The sequence below is a fragment of the Podarcis cretensis genome (assembly GCF_951804945.1).
Source record: "Podarcis cretensis genome assembly, chromosome: 1".
In the NCBI taxonomy this organism is placed as follows: Eukaryota; Metazoa; Chordata; class Lepidosauria; order Squamata; family Lacertidae; genus Podarcis; species Podarcis cretensis.
The window spans coordinates 49,063,043-49,079,029 of NC_137170.1; the positions used below are offsets into that span (position 1 = coordinate 49,063,043).

Below are 15,987 nucleotides of genomic sequence, written 5' to 3' on the forward strand. Positions count from 1 at the left end.
CTCTTCCCCAAGGACGTCCCTCTTCAAAGATTAGGTAGATGGCAGCTGGAGAAAGAGTTTCCTCAGAAACATGTGCCTGGTGTCATCATAGCTACTTTTCAGGTTTCAGATTGTGAGGCACATGAAGTATATTTTTGTTTTTATTATTCTATCAGTCTCTGGCCATCTTTTTAAGGGTTCTGTCTTAAAAGTGTTCTTTCAATCTGTGTTAAGGAGGGCAACCACAAGGAAAAGGGCCTTTTCCACAGCACCTCCCATCCTTAGCTATAGAATGTCCTCCTCAGAGAGACTCACCTGGTGCTTATATGTTATTGCCTTTTCTCTGGCCTTTAAAAATCTGTAGGCCCCTCCAGATCAGCATTTCATTGCTGGTGTATTCTACAGCATGTTCTCGGCACAATAATAGTGCATTAGTGGTGGACCTGCTTCCCAGTTGCTATCGCATTATTGCTGTCCAGGCCAGAGTGGCTATAGCACAGCAAAAGTGGGACAAGAAAAAAATGGACTTTAGCAAGAAGTTACAGGATATGCATTAGTTGGAAATGAATCAGTGTGACTCATCCAAAGCTTCTGCAGGTGCAAACAGTATTTAAAGTAGAATCATGTGTGTGACTTCCCTGAACGCATCAAGAGAACAAATCACAAGTTATTATGAACATGAAATAAAAAGGATGTCTGAAGGAACCCCGTTAGCAAATTGGCTTAAAGTTGAACATTTTAACATTCATTATGGTGTCACTATATGATTCAACCTTGTGAAGAGGCTCTTTTGTTGCTCACCTCATTTTGATTGTTATGATTACAACTAAATCTGTTTTAATCCCTGTTGGCTTATCTGCTGCTCTGTTTTATAGTGTGCTGTTATTTACTTTGGCGTTTTATTAGAGTTTTGTGATTTTATGGTGCTCCTCCCAGACAACTTTCATTAAGGGGCAAGCAATAAATATAATAAATAAATGCAGCTTCTGGTGCTGCTGTCTGTCTGATGTTATAGCTATTGTTTTTAATTGTTTTCAGTGTTTTTATAGATTTCATTTATTGTTGTTATCTGCTGTAACCTGCCTTGGAAATGAGATGCTGGAAGGTGGGATACAAACACCCTAGATCAATAAGGGGACAAAACAAAACGACTGACCAGGCCACATTCCAAGGATGGATTATGAAGCACTTACCAGACTCTAGAAAAGGTCCAGAATCTCACCTCATATTTTATATGCATTTATTTTAATACACTTTCCTCATAAACCCAAGGCATCTTACATGTATAATAAAAATAATAGTGATGTGCCAAAACAATAATAAAAATATTATAAAATCTTGAGGAAGAGGGTCAACTCTTGCTTTATGAAAGGCTTCTGGGGCTTAATTTAAACCAGAGGTTATCAAAGGTAGGGCTCAAAACCTATATCCGGTTCTATGACTCAGCCTGAAGAAAGCTGTTAAGCACATGCAGAAAACCATGCTCTTGTCATTGGGGGACCACAGTCAGCTCACACACATCTGGGATTGCAAAGGTAAACCGGAGTGTGGACCCTCCTGGCACTCTTGAGCTCCAATTCTTCATATCTTAGAGTACTGCCAGACAGGAGGCCTTATATTGTATGAGTCATTAAGGTATCATAAATGAGATATTGGCAACAGGGTTCTCCCCCCCCAAAAAAAACCACCTTATTCAATTTTTCCTGGAAAGGGTAAATCCAGATTAAATGGGGAGAAACTGCAGGCTAGCAATTTGATGTTGTTGTGTGGAAGCTGCAAAATAAAAATAAAAATAGTTGGATGAAGAGCACACATCACACAGTCAACAGCCGCCTGGAAGCATCTTAGATATAAAGAACTGTTTCTTCTTTTCCTACAGTGCAAAGGCTTTCAAGAATTTGCTTTCTCACCAGCTTTTAGCTGAAATATACATATATTCTTTTCTGTCATACCTGAAGAGAAACACACAGATATATCTCACTTCTAAATAGCTGCTGCCGCCCCAATGCTTGAGTTAGCTTAGCTCATGTTGTACCGCTTTCCTGGAAAGATAGGGCAGAACATATTGGTTGCCTTGCCTTGGCTCCTCAGCATTAATACCTCACAGCTGATTTGATTTTATCCTCCAGTTTCCAGGAAGGGGGGGAGAAGGGGATGACCAAAGCCACAGTAGCTTTGAAGGGGTTTGAAACAGACAAGATATGTGTTCTACTTGAATTTCACATATACAGACTTTAAAATTCACATTTATTTACTGTTCAGTTGTTTATCCCATGGCATCCTGCCCTTCCACGGAGCCAAGAAACTCAACTTCCATACAACGCTCACAGCCCAGCTCTAACCACAACACTCGCTTGCAAAGTATGCTAATTAGATCTGCACCCTGTATTTCAAAATTGTTAATGGCATTGTTGAGATCTGGTTCTCATCCTCTCTTTTTTTCCAGAAAAATGGAAAGAAAACGTGAACAACTGATCCAGTTCAGCTTTGTTGTTATAGCTGTTGTTTTTCAGATTAAACATCCCTGCACTTTTTCACAGGCCCTGCAGGTTTGCCTCCCTCTCTCCTCCTTATACGAGGCCACTTGAACAATTTCTATTGCCAGTTTCCACTTTTTCAATGCGTGCAAATGTAGGGCTGCCGTATTTCAAAAAGCAGGAACCAGGAAGACCCGCAAATTGTTGAGCTTTTCTCGACAAACCCCAAAGTGCCACCTTTCGGAATGCCAATTCTGCCTTTGAAATCCCAGTAATGTCTGGGAAAATCCGGCCATATGGCAGCCCTAGCAAATGTTGCGTCTTAATGATCTCAGGGGGAAAAACCACGAAAGCTTGACGACAGAGCACTTTCAAGACTCAAAGGGAAAAAGAAGGCAGATCTCTGAAGTCTAGTTCTTCTTTCATAAACTATTATTTCAAGCCACTTTCGTGGAATCTGGAGAAAGAGATTTGCTGAGTTTTTAAAACTGCAGTCCAGATCTGAAAGTGCAACAACTCCTTTATTGCTGTTTTGGCCAATACTAAATTAAAAGAAGTATTAAGTCTGGGGTGATTTTTTTTTTTTTTTAAGAAAGCTTTTCATCCACTTGATATTGCTGAATCACTACATACACCAAACTAGATCCAGCTGGTACAGGAGTCCCACCCACACATTACTTGTGTGATGGCGCTCCACACAATTAATGGGAAGCAGAGCTGCGAGGCTGAACCTTCCACTGACACCATGCACCACCATGCCTTATCCTGCTCCCAAAACTTCCAGGCATGCATTGAACATGGGGGACTGAGCAGGGGGAAAGCCTGTGGCTTCACTGCTTGAGATGTCCACACCACCCAGAGATCTACAGATGAAGGATGGTATACAAATTTCAACCATCATCATCCACTGGCCCTCCAGATGGCCTGCTGGACTGCAACTCCTATTATCCCTGAGCACTGGCCAAGCTGGCTGTAGCTGATGGGAGGTAGAAGGCAAATCTAGAGGGCTGAAGGTTAGCCAGCCCTGCTGCAAAATTTCCCTTTTCATCAACCAGCCCTTTGCTGCTTTCCCCTGGAGTGACTTTTCTGACTGGCTGATACCTTCTCTAGCTTTTTTTTTTTTTTAACCTTATTTTGCTATGATTGTAGGGTTTCCCACATACACTCAGAACCATGCTGAACATGCTGAACAAGCCTACAGCTACTTTTAAATATATACGTATATAAATATTCTAGTCCATATAGGGTGGGTTCTATTGTTATCTTTCCTCTGGTCTGTAAGTGCTGTGTGCAGGAAGCTTTTAGACGGGGTAAAACTCACAATCTTCAGCCTATATACTGAACAGCACCATCCTAGAAACTGTGTAATTCATCTGCATGTGAGTATAGATAAATACATCTGCTCCTACATACACACATATTGCCATGGCAGACTACCTTCCTGGGCCTGACTCACCACTTCCAACTTGAGAAGACTCTTGGTGGAGTGTTTATTTTTAAGAGGGAAGGAATTCATGCATGCATGCCGTAAGATTGTTTCCTGGCTTCCATTGTTGCTTTTCATCCCTCTTGCTAGAAGGGGAATTTTCACAACTGATGCTGGGGATGCCTTTTAGACTGGAATGTGTCTCATGTGAATGTATGTAATGAGAGACAGAAAGTGGAAGAATCCGTTTTAGCTGCATTGCCACTTTGCAAGTAAGTCCACACAGGTTATTATCCCCCAGCTCATTAAAAAAGCAACAGCACTTAGCCCCCTTGCACTGTGTGGCCCAGCTCAGTAGCAGAGCATATGATATAGACACGGAAGAATCTAGGTTCAACCAGGACATTTCCATGTAGGGCTGGAAACACACTTGATTGAACAGAAACACACTTGATTGAACTGATTTAATTTCTTGCACAAAACACTGACAGCCTGGAGGCGACCCCAGACTCTTTCCCATCCACCTCCTATTCAAAGAGAGAAAGTACTCAGGTGGGCAGTTAATAGCTCATAAAGCTTTCATCACATTTAACATTCAGGAATCAGAGTGGGCAGAAGAGCAAAGGGACCCTGCTCAGAGCTAGGAAAAAGTCAGGAATAGCAGCTTTTCTTTCTAGTCTGTTACTGGGGTCCTTTCTATGTGATGCTCTGAACACTGGAGGGGGCAGTGTGAAAAGGGCAGTGGTGGGTTTGAGTTCACTCAGAAGGGACAGGCTCTATCCTTCCTCTGCTCCCTGACCCATCACACCTCCATGTTAGAGCTTAGGCAGAAGGTCCAAGATTCAATCCCACACAGGGTCTGGAAAAGTTCCTGCCTGAAACCCTGGAAAATCACTGCCCTCAGTGCTCACAATTGATGGACCAGTGGTCTCATCCATTCATTATAAGGCAGCTTCCTATGTTCCACCAGAACATATGTTCGGCCAGTTTTTGCCTTGCCTCTGCTTGTCCATGATCAGACCCCTGGCCTCCTCCAGAGGGTCAGTCTTTTTGAATTAGAAATTAGCCACCCTGTCTAAAGGCCCAGTTGCACTGTAACACCAATCTGAATAGCAATGACTCCCCCACAAAAATATTGGGAACTGTAGTTTGCTATGGGTGCTGAAAGTTGTTAGAAGACCCCTAGTCCCCTCACAGAGCTATAATTTCTGGTGTTCACTAAGTAGAGGGATTGACTGTTAACCTGTCTGGAGAGATATTGGGGTTCAACACCCAACACCCTGCAGGTTTAGCCTATAAGGCCAAGAGAATCCAGACACAAACTGGATTCAGGCATTTATTTAGGCATTGCAAGACCAGTGTGGCATAATCTCAACCAGCAAATAGATTAGGGGTGGACTGACAATTGGAGTCTGGATCTTATTGGCCGTCGTGGTTGAACCCACAGGGTACTGGGTATTGAATGTCAACATTTCCCCACCAAAACCACTCTGAAACTGCAGCTCTGCAAAGGGAAGGGGGGAGGCTCCTGGCAACTCACCAAACCCTTAACAGACTACAGTTTTCAGGATTCTTTGGAGCAAGACGTGGCCTTTTAAGTGGAACGATACTGCTTTAAATGTATAGTGCAGATGGGGCCTGAGACTGGGATAAGAGAGTCTGAGATTCACACCAATACGGAAATGTGAACAGAACAAGTACTTGATGTGCTGAGTTCTCAAAACATGAAGATAGCTCTACTGCCCATTCCAGAAAAACAGAAGACAAAGGTGCCATTCCTTCCCCATCTGTTCTGTTCTGCTCACTTGCCTTCCGGCTTCGAGATTTGCTCTCCAGCCTATCCACTTTCCCTTCCACATCAAGCAATCTGGTGACCAATGGAGCTGCTTGTTATTCACATTACATCCCAGTACAGTCCCATTACCAACTCACTACATTGCCAAATCAATAAAAGCACAACTGCTTGAGGTCATGGCAGCAGGAATATGGCTTTTTTATTGGCTTGGTGCTTATAGCGGTAGTAGACAGTGTTGTGGAAACTATGCCATGTATGCACTGGGGGGGGGGGGGGGACAGCCACCTGAAAAAGAGTCTGTATCTCCCCACCCTGCTTCATTAAATAAAGTGATCACTGGTCAAGTTCAGAAAGAATATATCACCAAGATTGCATAGCAGAGAATATGTTGCTACATACTTCAAAATCATCCCTATTTCGGTCCCCGCCCCCCCAAATGAAGCAAGTATGAGGAGCAGGCATACCATCAACTCAGATACTTAAGGGAGTGAGGGAAAAGGTAGAAATGTCTCTGTTTCAATAGGTGTGAAGAGTAAACCCTGCTTACATCCAGCAATAATAATAATCCTACTACTACATCTTACTACATTTGCAATATTATTCTGCCAACGCTATTCTATTTTGCATAAACTTAAAGGAACACCCGCTTGCAACTGAACCTTTTGCATGCTTCTGTGCAGTCCATGGTAGTAATAAAAACATAACCCTTTGCACCACCTTCCATCCAAAATCTTCAGAGAAATATTACAGCCATCCACATGAAATACAAACCATTCCTGTGTCATGCAGTATATATTGCTTTGCTGCCTGGTTCTGAACACAAGAATAAATGGAGGCGCAACTGTTTCCCAAGGTTGGTGGGTGTTCCTCAAGAATATACCAAAGGGTTAAGAAATGCCACATTTGTGTTCCATGGAAGTGCATGTGCTAAATCCTTAGACCACGATAGTACCACGTTCCTGGATATATGATGATAGCAATAGAGGGAAATCATCATAGCATATAATGTACTATGGAACCCAAGTGTTTGGAACATTAAAAACTATGCCCCCAGAGTTTATTAGACCCATTCTACAGCTGAGACTCAGCAAGGAAGGCAGCCCCATCCTTGCCCCTGCCAAGACTAAGACCCAAGACTCCTAGGCTTTCACTTTTAAGGCCCACAATGTGTTTTCATTTCTTTTATTTCACATTCATCTCTTCATCCAGGAAATAATTTGATACACAGATTAAATGATGTACTGCAATTTCTAAAGTGCTTTTAAGCCAGGTCATCCCAAAAATGTTCTGTTAGTTTTATTAAAATGTATTTCTTTTATCTTAGGATATCTTCCAGCCTGAACAAGAGGCAGCTTTCTCTGGCAGAGGGAAGTCTTCATCTAGCAGAGATGAAAGGCTTCTATGATTTTCCTTCACACGAGGGAGAGCAGGACCCTCCTCTCATCACAAAAGCGTGATGGGAGGGTCACTAAGAGCAAAGGGCAGCTCTTTGCAAAGGAGACTGTTGATACAGTACTCTGTACAGCAGACAGAATCCAGAGGCTGCCAGCTAGTTTGAATGTATGCATAAATTTTGCACAGAAAGAATATGCAAAAGACTGCCGTCCTTTAAGCCTCCTACTGAGGCAACCAAGAATGCCTCATCATAGTTTTGACCATTGAGCAAGCAGGGATTCTTGTGATCTGAACAAGTGAAGTTTGACTTAGTTTGCACATTCATATCTTTTTGCCATTATGGCAGCTAGTCCTGTATGCTCAGCTTAAACATGTAGGAACTGTTAGTGGGTTTTCTCTGAGGGTATCTTCACACATTACAAATGAAGCAGTTTCCTATTTGTGATGTGGCGGTTAGAGTGTTGGACTTAGCCATGAAGCTCACTAGATGACCTTGACAAGTCAGTCCCCCCCCCCACTCTTTCTCTCTCTCAGCCTCCTCAACTTCACAGGGTTGTTGTGACTCAAGGGGAAAGCAGAGGGGATGGAACGATGTATGCTACCTTGAGCTCCGAAGAGAAGTAGAGATATAAATGTTGTGATTACATTTATATCCTGTGCTGTCTGTCCTGGATGGCAGCCTCTCTCCAGAGCACCAGGCAGGTGACTTTACCAGCCCTGCCACCTCTTTTTTACTTTAACTGGAGAGGCTAAGAATTTAACATGGAACCGTCTGCATGCAAAGCACACTGCTGAGTTACAGGGTCCTCTCTGCTACTGAGGAGTAGAGGGAAAAAAGGAGCTGTGTGACTCATTCATCGCACGCACAAGGAGATCTGTAAATCTTGGGACACTCTGGAGCTCATGGCTGGTGAAAACTGTAAGCCCCATCTCACACATCTCAGTAGAAGTGAGAAAGAAGAAATCCAAATCAACTGGATAGCCCCTCTTTTTTTCCTCTTGGTATGAACCCAGCCCATTTGATGGCCACTTTTGACATGAATGTTACTAGTGAATATGCCTGATGTCAGACCCTTGTTCATGCTGGTTCCCCACTACTATCAACGCCAAAAGCACCAGCATGAGGACCTCACCTTGCATCAGGCGGACTTTCATGCACCCCGGTCTAGCAGGGCACAGGATCCCTCTCTCCTTTGGCTCCCACATTGCTAGCAGCGATGCAGAGCCCCAGGCGACTCCCACATCTGGAATCGCAGCTTGCAAAGGAACATCCCAACTGGCCCTTAAGGACCCAACGTTTCACAGCTGGGGAAGCCAGCCAAATCGAAGTATTGCCAATTTTGACATGACAGCCTCTCCTGCCTGCAGACACACAGATGCCTCTTTCATCTGCCAGAGAAGCAGGAGCAAGACTTCCATCAGCCCCTCCAGGCCGCTCACACCGAACGCAAGAACATCACCATCCCTCCTCGCCAGTCCTTAACAGGTCAAAGACCCTAGAATCCGCACAGGCGCCTTCTTTTGGTGAGCCACTTACTCCAGCCCCATTTGCAACAGGCGCCCTCCTCAATATTTATGACTGCATTTCTCCCTCGCTTTCCGCGAGGCGCCTCAAAGGCGGCGCACAAAAGACGTGCATCTTTCGCAATGGCCGGATCCGGATTGCAAAGCCACCTCTTCCCCGGGGCTTGCTGCTCCCTCCCGCTTCCTCTCCCCCCCCCCCACCGCTCTTTAGCCAGAAAAGAAATCCCGTTGTTCTTAGCCAGAGGAGCTGACCCCGGGGGCAACTCGGCGGCCAAGGCTCCCCGCACTTTCCGGAGGGAGCTTTCTGCTCTCCTCCCGCCACTCCGTAGCTCTTCCCCGATTGTAAATGCTGCCATGGTTACCCAAGCAAGAATGCGAGAATAAATACAAAAGCCCGCCATGCAAAGGCAACTCTTCCTCCGCTTTCGTTTCCCGCTCCTCCATCTCCCCCCCCCCCCCCATCCATTCAAGCAGCCGCTGCCAATCTCTCCGCAAGCGAGATTAATGCTCCGGCGCCGCCGAGCATCCCTCGCGCTCCCTGCGCAGTCGAGCAGCAGCAGCAGCCGCCCGAAAGCGAGCTGCGCCAACGCGATTGCGCCGCGCTCGTCGGAGCGGAGGGTTTGCTGCTGCTGCTGCTGCCGCTGCTGCGAGGATGAGGATGAAACCAAAGGTCACCCCCCTCTGGAAGATCCCCGTGCCACACACACTTACGATGAGGGGGAGAGTCCTCTCTTCTTTGTGGATCTCGACTTTGCCCGTGGATCTCTGCCCATTCCTGCCGCCGCCGCCGCTGCTCGGCGAACGGCTGGATGCTGCTGAATGAGGCTTGTTGTCCTGCCACAAGTAATAGAAAGTGCCCAGGATCCAGGCTACGGTCAGGATGGCGATGGCATTAGCCCGGATCCTCCTCATGCTGAGAGACCCGGAGTAAACTGAGGAAGAGGGATCTGGGGGTGGGGTGGGGATCAGATGTAGGAGAGGTGCGGGGGGTGGGGTGGAGAAGAGACTGATTGGGGGGAGTGGTGGTAGGATATTCTCTCTCTCTCTCTTTCCCTCTTATTTGGCTGGCTCGTACAGTCACAGCTGTTTGTTTTAGCTCTTGTCTCACTGCTCAGTCCTGCAGAGCGAAGAGAGCGAGGGAGCGAGCGAGAGCTCTTCAGGGTCCTAATGCCCTTTTCAGCAGCTACATTTTTTTTATATATTATCATCCCTTAACAGCCCATCCTACAGGGGACAATCTAGCTTTGCATTTCCGACTGGCTCAGAGGGACAGGACCCAGCATTTATGTCCTCCCGTTTATTTATTTTTTTAGCACCTGCCTTTGGCATTTTAAAGGAGAATGGGGCATATTTTCCTTTGTGCGTTGTATTTTGGGGGAGCTTTGTGATAGTTTCAAGGCCCCGCGGGGGAGGGGAGGGTGCAAAGAGCGCAGTGGGCTTTGCTTACCGTGCCCATAGAGCAGAAGGAAGCGATTCATTCGTTCGTCGCCAAAGGGAAAAAGCATACTACAGTATAAGCCTGAGTAGCGCTGCTCCTCGTTTGTGAACACAAATTTGACACTATTTGCATGCAGTTGGTTTTAAATCTGGTGCTGCTGGTCATGTTGCACTTCCCAGCATGCCAGGGGCTGCAAGACAGATCTTGCCCAGCAAACCCAAATATTTAAAATCATAGAATCTGGAAGGGTCCCAGGGGGTCATTCAGTCCAACCCTCTACAATGCAGGATTCAAGTCCAGCACCCCTGGCAGATGTCTGACCACCCTGTGCTTAAATAGCTCTAGTGAAGGGCAGCCCACCACCTCCCAAGTTAGTCTGTTCCACTGCAAAACAAATATGTATAAAGTGCCTCCTAACATTTCACTGATATCTGGATATCTGCTTCCCTGCAATCCACCCAATGCCTGGAACAACAGATATTAAGCCTCAGTGCTTTTTTCCTTTAAAAATTCTGCCCCTCAATGAGGCCAAACTTAGAGTCACAAAATGTTTAGGGGTATGTGTACCATGCCCCCAGAAAAAAGCATTGATAAGCCTATTCCATCTTCTTCTTCTTTTTTTATAATAATATTTATTAAATTTTTGTATAACCAATAAAAAACATACATAATAACAAAATATTTTCCATTATCCACATTTCATTCTCAACTTTGGACTTCCTCACATCTCTTGTTCCTGCTTTCTAAACATAGATTTTACCAGCAAATTATTAACTTAATTTAATTCATATAATATAATTTTCCAATATTTAATGTCTCAAATTTTGGGATTTAACATACTCTTATTGAAGCTTAATCATAAAATATTACTTATCCAAAATTTATCTTTTCATCTACCAATTAAATTTAAATTTATATTCTTTATAACTAGTTTGTTGGAGCCGTGTTTTTGCTAATCTTACATCTTTCTTAACATTCATACAATTTACAATATTTTTGTAGATAGTCCTTAAATTTCTTCCAGTCGTCCTCCACCAGTTCTTCTCCCAGGTCTCGGATTCTGCCAGTCATCTCCGCCAGTTCCATATAGTCTATCAGTTGCATCTGCCATTCTTCCAGTGTGGGTAATTCTTGAGTTTTCCAGCTTTTAGCGATGAGTATCCTTGCTGCTGTTGTAGCGTACATAAAAAAGGTTCGATCCTTCTTTTGCACACTCTGACCAACAATGCCCAAGAGAAAGGCCTCTGGTTTCTTAAGGAAGGTATACTTAAATACCTTTTTCAGTTCATTATAAATCATTTCCCAGAAAACCTTCACTCTAGGGCAAGTCCACCAGAGGTGAAAGAATGTTCCTTCAGCTTCTTTACACAAGCCTATTCCATCTTCTTGCATGCCAGTCCTTTCAGATGTTTGAAGGCTGCCATCATGCCCCCTTAATCTTGGTTCTCAGACCCCTTATCATCCTAGCTTCTCTTCTCTGGCCACAGGAGATTTGAAAACATGAGAGATTGTGGAGAGGGATTTTGCCTCTTGGAAGATGAATCATGCAGAAAGCCTTGCCGTCACACTTTAGATGTGCCCTTGCAACCCCAACATCTAAAAAAATAAAATACCAGAACTGCTGTTCCCACCAAGGTAACAAGAGCATCTGGGTAAAACAACACTATTGGGGGGGGGGGTTGCTTGCAGCCTGGTTTTAAATTAATGGTTTGTCATTGATAAATGCATTTAGAATTCCAGCCCTGGATTTCTGCAAAGAGGATGAAAGTGAAATCTTGATGTCCCTTGAAATTATGTACGTTATGACCATGGAAAATCTAGCCATCCTGCTAGAATGAAAAAGCATCAGACAGGTATAAAAATGTGCTTTGAAAGGGAACAGAACATGACCGTGTTGCAGACAGAATGGCCCCTGCTAACTTTTGTGAGCAATTGTGGTATTGATGATTCAGTAGGAATGATTCAGACTCCTGTCTCAGCTAGAATTGACTACGCAAACAAACACCCCAGGAGGATGACATTAGATGCAGAGTGGTAGGAAGACGGGAGTTCTGGTGGATCCTTGTATTCATAAAACTTCTGTTACGCCTACTAGGAAACACAGAGTCAGTCTGAACATCCTAGTCAAATGCGATTGAGTTGAGCTGTGCAAGTTCTAGATGCTCAGCCCAATTCCTTTGCCCAAAAGACTTTGGTGGGAGCTGCTGCCTCCTAGCAACAACAACAAGGGGGGGGGAGCTAAGGATGGAGAAATGAAATGCTTCCTGGTTATTCCTGGTTCCATATGGACACTCTGTACTTTTTGGTCCTATACTAGATGAGAGTATGGCTTTATTATGATAATCTTTTGATAGCTTCTCCGGGCTACAAAGTAGAATATTTTTTAAATATATGGGTCAGAATCCACTAAAACGGGTGTGGAACACCAGTTGTTGTTAGAGACCAGCTCCCATCATCCCTGTCCTATGCAGTGGCATAGCGTGGGGGTGCAGGGGGGCCGGCCGCACTGGGCGCAACATCTGGGGGGGGCGCTCGCCGCCTCCGGAGTCGCCAAAGAGCCTTGGGCGCAGGCTGTAGCAGAGCCCCATGTCTCATGGAACCGACGAGCTGTGCACGCGTCCGGGCTGAAGGTGTCCGGCAGGCAGCGGCTCTCAGCGCTCGCTGCGGTCACCGCGCATCAGGGCCGCGGAGGGCGTGCCAGGCAGCCCCTCCTCACAGCCCCGCCGCCGCCGCTGCTGCAGCTGCTGGGCCATGTTGCATTTTTCTCACCTCTCTGCCCTCCTCCTCCGGGCAAGTGGCGTCGTTTGGGCGGCAGCGCCAGCTCGCCTCAGATCACCTGACACGGACCTGCTGCCGCCGCCATGGCTACCTTACCGTAAATACCCCAGCCCAGGCAGCAGTAAGAAGAAGCTGGCAGCGGCGGCAGGTTAGGGGTTAGGGGCGCAAATTACTTGCCTTGCCCCAGGTTAGGGGGCGCAAATTACTTGCCTTGCCCCGGGTTAGGGGGTGCAAATTACTTGCCTTGCCCTGGGTTAGGGGGCGCAAATTACTTGCCTTGCCCGGGTGCTGACAACCCACGCTACGCCGCTGGTCCTATGGCCACACTGATTGGGGCTGAAGGGAGTTGGAGGGTCACAGTTCCCTTAGCCCTGCAGTAGAACTTTCTCCTCAGCATGGCATAATCAAAACAATTGGGAGAAGTACAAGAGCCTGGCTGTTTCAATTCAACAGGACTCACACAGAAAACTTTCCCAGGGAATTGTGCTCACAGTTATTATTTCTAGGGAGGCCATATGGCTGCAGTTGAATATTTATTTTTAAACCCTAAAACTTGAAGAATGCAGATATTCTGCGTGTAATGTAATGGTCCCGTATTCCCTGAGGCCTTGCTGTGCTAGCAGCATGAGGGCAGTGAGGGGGGGAGTTTCTGTTTCTCATGGTGGACAACAGCTTTGGAATATGGTAACTGTGAAGTGCCTGGTGTGCTCTGGTCCATTTTCATGAAGAGTCGGGCACAACTAAACGACTAAACAACAACAACTTCATCCCAAAGGCACACTGGAGTGGTTATTGATGTGATTTTTAATCTGCAGTTAGGGGCCTATGTCAGGTAGGAGATGCAGCCCATGGGGTGCAGAATTAGAGAACAGCGCAGTAAGGAACTCCGACCAGCAGGCGGCAGGAGCGCGTTTGTAGTAGAAACTGGGGTGCATTGCAAGTGGGAACTCCAGGAAGTGGCAACAGAGAAGCTTCTGTGGCCCTGCAGCTCCAAGCCACTAAGAATGACTACACCTGATCTAGGGTAGCTCCAAGCTTCTCAGGTGGATATTTCGGAAATCCGAGTGAAGTTTAGCAATCCCAACTGAGGATGTGCAATACCCATGATGAGCAAGACCAGAGTACAGTCAAAGCACAGGAGCTGAATCTCACATTATTCTTATTCTTATTATTTGTATCCCGCCCATCTGACTGGGTTGCCGTAGTCACTTTGGGTAGCTTCCAACAGATGTAAAAGCACAATAAAACATCAAATATTAAAAACTTCCCTATCTGATCTGTAATGAGCGAGCTTCTGTCTGTGGAGTGAGCTGAAGAGAATTTTGGTAAGCCAAGACAGAGAGCGGGACAGACACAACTCCAAACGAGTAATGGCTGTTGAATCTGACTACAGTTTCATAACACCAAATGACACCTTGTAGCCCAAGGGGGTGGGTGGAGAAACTTCTCCATTCCAAGGGCCACATTCACATATGAGCAACCTCCCAGAGGCCTCATCATGGTGGTGGATGTGGTCAGAGGCAAAAGTGGGCTGGGCAACAGCTGTGACTCTTACCTCATGCCGTTGTCCACATACCAGCCATGTAAAAGGCAAATGTTTCTACACACTTGTACACTCGTACCTCTCCATCCTCCCTCCAGGCAAGCAAGAGGCATGATCACAGTTCCAGCACACACTCCAGCCAGGGAAGAGCACTTGTAAAGTCCTGAGGGCCAGATAGGGAAGCCTGGGTCGGGGGCTTCTCTGGGCTCTGGACCTGTAGTTCCCTCCCCATGTTTTAGCCTGAAATGCCTTTTACAGTTACTGTTTTGCTCTCCTGGCAGGAGACGGTCAATTTTAGATCAAGTGCCCATTTCAGAAAAGGCAGGTTTACTTTTGAAATATAAATAAGGGAAATGCAAATAAAATAAAATAAAATAAAATGGATGCACTGCTTGAAAGTTTGTCCTAAGCTATATAGTATGCCAAGCATATCTGCTTATCCATTAAGCCCAGGGAAGAGGCAGACAGAAAAGTTCCAACTGTCCAACTTAACAATATTAGGGAGGTTATAGTGGTATACACAAAGCAAATGATAATGAATGTCTGTCTAGGCTATCTTCTTGAGGTGCTGCCTCCTCCACACTAGAAAACAGTGGCAGTGATATCATTAAAACACTGAAACATTAAACATTTGGTCATACTTAATATGGGTCAGTATGATATCTCAGAATGATTCATTCCACCTGGCAGAAAGATTTGTAACATGAGTAGGAAGACCCCAAAATTGTTGAGCTTTTTTTTCCCCCATGAAAACACCAGTAATTGTGATTTTTCAGTTTGCTTGCCAAAGATCACTTCTGCTTTTGAAATCCCAGTAATGTCCAGGAAAATCTGGATGTATGGCAGCATCACATGAGAGATATGACCATTTTTAGGTTATTATTATCAAACATCCCCACTTTTCCCCAGCACTTCATATATCTCTTCCTCAGTAGCAAGAAGAGCCATCTTTTAGATTCATTCGGACTCTTCTGTCACCTTCACCAGTAATCTATTCCAGATGTTCGCTTCCATCAGTATCAACTGGTAAAAATCTCCAATATCACCACTTGCAAGTTGGTTGTGGTTTTTTTTTTTTTTTAAAAAAAGGTAAATTCTGGTACCAAACTTGATTTCAAGCTTAACTATACAGTGGTGCCTTGGGTTAAGAACTTAATTCGTTCTGGAGGTCCGTTCTTAACCTTAAAATGTTCTTATTAGCTAATGGGGCCTCCCGCTGCTGCACGATTTCTGTTCTCATCCTGAAGCAAAGTTCTTAACCTGAGGTACTATTTCCGGGTTAGTGGAGTCTGTAACCTGAAGCGTCTGTAACCTGAAGCATATGTAACCCAAGGTACCACTGTAAGGGGAAATGTTTTGTTATTCCAGTAACTCTTCATGGGCAGGAGGGTTTGAACATAATGGGGCATTGCCCACTCACCCCATCCGAACTCTAGAACCTCTATAGGAGCCAAATAATGCAGTTACCCATTTGTTGGACTTGCAACCTTTGTAATGTAGAACCACATTCTCAATGAGCAGCTCCTATGTGCAAGATATTATCCCAGTCATCATAGATGCATCTACACTATACATTTAAAGCAGCATCATAACAGTTTAAACAGTCATGGGTTCTCCCAAAGAATCCTGGAA

At 45.2% G+C, this 15,987-nt stretch overlaps 1 protein-coding gene across 2 annotated transcripts in view; it reads right to left on the reverse strand.

The window, feature by feature from the left end:
• The window catches only part of GALNT16 (polypeptide N-acetylgalactosaminyltransferase 16), a 144,847-nt gene extending 135,139 nt beyond the window's left edge, over window positions 1–9,708 (reverse strand). The window contains exon 1 of one of the 2 annotated variants that reach the window (XM_079990186.1): window positions 9,308–9,703. In XM_079990186.1, coding sequence (XP_079846312.1) covers window positions 9,308–9,508 — 201 coding nt within the window. In that variant the 5' untranslated portion in view covers window positions 9,509–9,703. Of the gene's footprint in view, window positions 1–9,307 lie in introns of both variants that reach the window. The other variant, XM_079990187.1, reaches the window with a different exon arrangement.
• Between the last annotated feature and the right edge of the window lie 6,279 nt (window positions 9,709–15,987).